Source organism: Nannospalax galili, unplaced genomic scaffold (genome assembly GCF_000622305.1).
Source record: "Nannospalax galili isolate Female #2095 unplaced genomic scaffold, S.galili_v1.0 scaffold127, whole genome shotgun sequence".
Lineage (NCBI taxonomy): Eukaryota > Metazoa > Chordata > Mammalia > Rodentia > Spalacidae > Nannospalax > Nannospalax galili.
This window is the reverse complement of record NW_008360326.1, coordinates 2,194,931-2,200,930: the sequence shown is the minus strand read 5'-3', so window position 1 is coordinate 2,200,930 and position 6,000 is coordinate 2,194,931. Positions and strand designations below refer to the sequence as shown.

The window sequence follows — 6,000 nt, the reverse complement described above, 5'->3', positions numbered from 1 at the left end:
TGGTCTTTTTGAAACAGGGTCTCCCTGTAGCCCCAGCTGTCCTGGAACTCACTATGTAGACCAGGCTGGCCTTGAACTCACAGAGAGCCACCTGCTGGGTGCTGGGATTAAAGGCATGTGCCGCCACGCTTAGCTCTTGGCCTTTTTTACTGCACACTGATTCCAAAGGGCCTAACCCCAAGAATCCATAGAGAGGACCCCATCTGAAAACTCACCTCACAACTCCCTAATCACACCTAAACTTGTAACCTAACTCATCTATCATCATTTGTTGTTCGTTTGGGTTTGATACTGCACACCAATTCACTTCAGCAGGGGCAAACTTTCTGCTCCCCCCAGCTGGAGAATGGAAATCCAGCAGCAATAAGCTGGTCCCTAGATGCATGTTTACTCAGAAGGGAGAACTAGATGTGTTTGAAGGCTTGAACATAATCTCTCCCTACCGAAACACCTGGTGAGCTACCTTCATTGTTACTGAGTTTATGAATAGAATTCAACTACTTCCACCCTCTGAAATTCTGGCTCCAGTCAACAGCTGCAGCCAGGTAATTTCCAAGAACAGTCTGAGTGAAAGAGCCATTAGTGGGCTAAATCACAACAAACTCACCTGTGGGAGTGCATTTCTTATTTTTCAGTGATGAAAACATGTACTGCCGCAAGTCTTCCATGAAAGGCAGCTGCACATAAACTAAACACTAATGAGAAAGAAAGGAGATAAAAAGCAGAAACCACCAAATTAATGGAAAAACATGACTCCAATTGCTGTGGAAGTGGCACAAGAGAAATAAACTGCTGAGCCATCTCTCCAGTCCCCCTTTTTTTTTATATAAAATAAAGTATTTTAACTTACTAATAACTGTTCACAACTGTGAATAGTATGAAAGACATTAAATATCAAAGAAATGCCTCAAAGGAAGTCCACTAAATATAACTGTAAAATATACGACCAACTAGAACAAATGGGAAAAGCCAGAATGTCTGGACATCTGACTAAGAAGTCAAGATATCTGCCTACTTTTTACAGTCTGGCACGGCAAGTTCTCTGAGAAACAGGAAAAGGGTGGAATCAAGACTTCTATTTTAAATAGAAGCACCCCAAATAACCCAAACTTCACAAGGATCATAACAAAACCACATCCACAAGCTTTACTCATAGCCCTTATTTGTTACATTGGGGGCTATTTCTCTCCCCATGTGCTTCTGAAAAGGCCAGGAGGGTGAGAACTCAGAGAAGGTTTTGGTTCATCCTTACTGACTTAATACAAAGCTCCTTAAATACTTTATGATTTACATTGTAAATCAAACAACTAAAAGCCTGGCTCACAGACCAGCAGTACCAACATTACTTGGGAGTTTACAAGAAATTCAGAAAATAGGTTCCCAAGCTGGACTCACAGAATTAGAGTACGTATTGTAACAAGATCTCTAAGTACTGATTAGACTAAAAGAATGGAGCAGATGTAGCTCATTAGGGAGTGGGGGAATGACTTTTCTAGAAATGAATCCTTGTAACAGGCCTTTACAAACAGAACTTTCATAATTTTCTAACCAAGTTAATTATATGTTTGAGATTATTTAGAACTATGTACTCTCCCAGTATGGTGGCACATGCCTTTGATCCCACCACTCAAAACACAGAGGCAGGTGGATCTCTGTCAGTTCCTCAGCCTGGTTTATACAGACAGTTTCAGGCCAACCTTGGCCTATAGAGTCAGCCAGGGTTACACAGTGAGAGCCCTCAGTGAAAACTTATTGATGTGGATAAATTGAACAAGAGAGAGAGAGAGAGAGAGAGAGAGAGAGAGAGAGAGAATGTTTTCAGCTTGCTTAGAATTAACTGACAGTGGCTTTGTAATCCTGATGTAATTAACTCTTTAACTTATTTTTTATGTGTATGAGTGTTTTGCCTGCATGTATGTAAGTGCACTACATGTGTGCAATGCCCAGAAGAAAGTGTTGGGTCCCCTGGACCTGGAGTTAAACATGACTGTTAGCCACCATGTAGGTGCTGGGAACCAAACTCAGGTCCTCTACAAGAGCAGCCAGTGTACTCTTAATCACTAAGTCACCTCTCAGCCCCATGATGTAATTAATTAACTCTTATGAACTAAGCTGAATGCACACCTTCAACCATGTTCCCCATTTCTCCTTCATGACTCAGTTATGCCCTTGACTTAGAATAATGCATGTGTGTGTGTAAACAGTGGTAATTAGACCTAAGACCACCTACTGAAAGCAGCGACGATGTTGAAAACAACATGCTCCCTACAAAAAATGTTGGAAGCAACATGTGGGCAGAGGTTGGTGTAATTTTGTATGCTGTTCTGCATTAGCAGGGTCAGAAAAATAACTTCTTCCCTGGTCAAACTCATCTAAGACTGCTGATTCCTTTCTCATACCTTGCTTGATATGCTGATCAATAAGACAGAGAAAGCCCTTTGCTAAAAGAGAACAGAACAATTCTGAGAGAAGTTAGAACACTTCAAACATATCAGGTTCACTGCAGGCTTAAATGAATCCAAGAGTTGGTTATTCTTTAATGCAGCACCACCTCAGTGGAGCACTTGCCTATTAGGAACGAGGCCCTGGGTTGGATCCCCAATACTGGAAGGGGAAAAATGAATAAAAAAGACCTGTGGGTTTTACCTCATAGGCATCCTTAATATAAGGAAAGGCCACGCCAACTTGCGGATTAGATCTTCTGTCATAAACATATCGAACAATGGCAACCATGTCTAATTCATCCAAAGCATGAACTAGGGAAGAAAGTGCAACTGCTGCAGCCTGTAAGAAAGATACAGATATTAGCACGGGTCCAATACGTGAGAACTTATATACACATAAACAAAACCCGGGTATTTATACAGGTATCATCAGCTTTCTTCTCATTCAGAATATTTTCTAAGCCCCAGAGACTAAAAGATATATAACTGAGGGGTACAGTGACTGCTTAGAATGCATAAAGCCCTGGGTTAGAGCTATAACATAAAATAAAATAAAAATGTCTTTTTATCTACTTCAAAATCAAACTGCACATTTAGCATGCCTCTTCGAGGACTTTACTAAACTTTACCCTCTACTTCAACCTTGCCTTTCCTCACCCCTAAACCCAAGACTTAGCCTCCCTAAACAAAATCTTTCTTTGTCCCTTTCCTTACATAAGCTACCACTATATCTGTAGCTTTCTTTTTCTCCAGAAATGTCATGAATAGCCTTGCTGTTTCAACTGCTCAGAACGTAGTTATTCATTGCGCCAACCCAGCTACAGCCTCTGCTTTCCTAATGAACTGCCCTGTGGCGTTCCCCCTAATTTCTATCTGCCAAATATTTGGCTCCCACTGCAGTTTGTGGACTCACCAGCTTCTGCCCCATTCTTCATACATCCTTTGACTTTAGCAGTCACACACTCCTCTAATTATTCTGGGGTCACTGCTCCCCCAAGCTCTTTTCTTTTTCTAACTAATTCTTCAATTTTACTTCAGTGTCTTTCTTCTTCTCACCCTAAAATTCCCCTTGGGAATTATTTAATCCAGTTCCATGAGCTGAAGAGCCAAAAACCTATACATTCAGCTTTAAACTTTCCTAAGGGCTAGGGGGATGGCTCAGTGACTAAGAGTGCTTGCTCTAACTAAGGACATGAACTTGAATCCCCAGCACCCATGTAAAAATCCAGGCATGGCTGTGTGTGCCTGTAACCTCAGCATTAGGGGGTAGAGACAGATCCTGGGAGGCTGCTGGTCATCAAGCCTAGCCAAAATGGCAAGTTTCTGGTTCAGTGAGAGACTCTATCTCAAAGCAATAAAATAAAGGAAGGCACCCAACACCATCTTCTGGCCTCTACATATGTGTGTGCACACCTGCAACTCACATGTACACACCACAGTCCCCCCCCCACACACACACGCAAATATCCTCCTAAGATCCAAACTTAACACTTGTGGTAGATAGCTCATCTTAACCACACATCTTCCTGCCTTTCTCCTGTATTTCCTACATCCACTAACTCCCCTGCCCACTCAACAAAACTACAACCTCAAAGTCTTTGATAACACCACCTGCCCCATCCCTCAGCTTTACTCTGCCTCTATGCAGTCTCTCAAATCCATCAGTGCCTCACCTGTGTAGAGGTGATGTCAATTCAGTCCATAAACCCCCAATAGTTTTATTCCAGTCTCACAGAGCTAATCAGTGACCAGGAGTGGGTCTTGTACTTTCCCTCCCTTGGTGTTTTTGCTTATATAATTTCTTTCTGGCTAGAATCTCCACCCACTATATTCTAACTCATTTGCAAGGCTCAGTAAATCGACACCCTCACCATTTCAGATCTGTCTTACTCAACTTTCTTTTCCAAATTCCCCAGACACTGTACTTTTCTTAAATCACAGCTAACCTGTGTCAAAGTTAGCTATATGTATGCCTGTTCCTTCCATAAAAGCCTATAGCCTCGGCCGGGTGTGGTGGCACACACCTTTAATCCCAGCACTTGGGAGGCAGAGGCAGGTGGATCTCTGTGAGTTCAAGGCCGGCCTGGTCTACATAGTGAGTTCCAGGACAGCTGGAGCTACAGGGAGACCCTGTCTCAAAAAAGACCAAAAAAAGCGTATAGCCTTAAAGTCCTCTACAGATTTCATAATAGATAGTTTCAGCTCAATTAGAAAAATACTTACATTAAGCCCATTCTTTGCTAGGTACTCTCTTGGGCCCTGTCTAGAACAAAGATGAATCTCTGACTTCATTGAAATAACTAATTCTTTACTAGAAGAAATGACAGATGTATCAAAGAGGACAATGTGTTTGAATACTAAGTCCCATGAGAGAGGACCAGATAAGCAAAGTGGGAGGGTGGGAAAGAGATTACTTCTAATCTGTTTTTGCACTTGGGTCTCTTTGACAGGCCCAATCAGGATATTAGTGTAAGGAATGATGAACTCCTGATCATCTGCTATATTGTAACACAATACTACACCTGCCTATGTTTAACTCAACTGAACTTCCCATTCTTTTCCTTTCTCTTCTCTTCCACTTTGGACAAATCAGCCCATAAATGTATATAATGTCTAAACACACACACACACACACACACACACACACACAAACACACACCATTATGTGTATAAATGACAAGAGAAAACATTTTAAAGGAGTTATTCATAGAACCATATAATACTGTAATTGAAAACCAGTAATATTCATTTACTTTAACACCCCATATGATGCACCTGACTGTGGTACTGAAGACTTTGCTTGCAAACTTACAGGAATGGGCATCTGACCACCTCACAAGAAAGCAATCCATTTGGAGAGAGTACTCTCTGAGGACCAAATAGCTCATCTGGAACAAAACTCCCCACCTGTTGGTACCCAGTTCACTTCTCTGCTATGAAGCATAGATTAATTTCTATTCAGCATAATCATCCTTGAGATATATGAAGACTGCTATTGTATCTGTCATCTCCCTCCTACTCTTTCTCTACCCACACACATCTTCTGCATGCATTTTTTAAAACTGAAAGTATGCATACAACATACTTTTCTTCCTCCCGTTTATCTCCTAAGTTTCAGTTAGATAATATCAATTTTTCAAAAACAGCCACCAACTGACCACAGAACTGCCAACTGTAGCCTTAGGACTAGCTTTATCTAGGAACTGCCACAGCTCTCAACCAGTCTGCCAGATCCCTGAAGCACCAAAAGTGCCAATAAAGTTCATAATAACGGCACAGATTTCTTGATCCTAATAGAACTTCTAAACTTTCCTCTATTCTTCACTAATGGATGCCAGGCACATGCATATGTGTTCTGGGTATAATGAATAGTAGTAGTTGTTGTTTTTTTTCCAAATACAAGTTCCTTTATTAGAAATTTGTCTCTATATTTTTATTTGACTTTGACAACAGAAATTAGTTACTTAAATGACCAAGCTTTGTCATTGAATCGTGCAATTCATAAGGTTGCCCTTAGCTGGCAAATTTGCATAAATATCCAACACGTGCATCAACA

General features: G+C 41.1%; 1 protein-coding gene across 1 annotated transcript in view; it reads right to left on the bottom strand.

Moving 5' to 3' along the window:
• The window catches only part of Xrcc5 (X-ray repair cross complementing 5), a 106,010-nt gene that overhangs the window by 74,837 nt on the left and 25,173 nt on the right, over positions 1-6,000 (bottom strand). Inside the window, exons 11-12 of the mRNA XM_008825682.2 lie at positions 2,647-2,784; positions 608-695 (exon numbers count right to left, since the gene is read on the bottom strand). Coding sequence (XP_008823904.1) covers positions 608-695; positions 2,647-2,784 — 226 coding nt within the window. The remainder of the gene's footprint in view (positions 1-607; positions 696-2,646; positions 2,785-6,000) is intronic.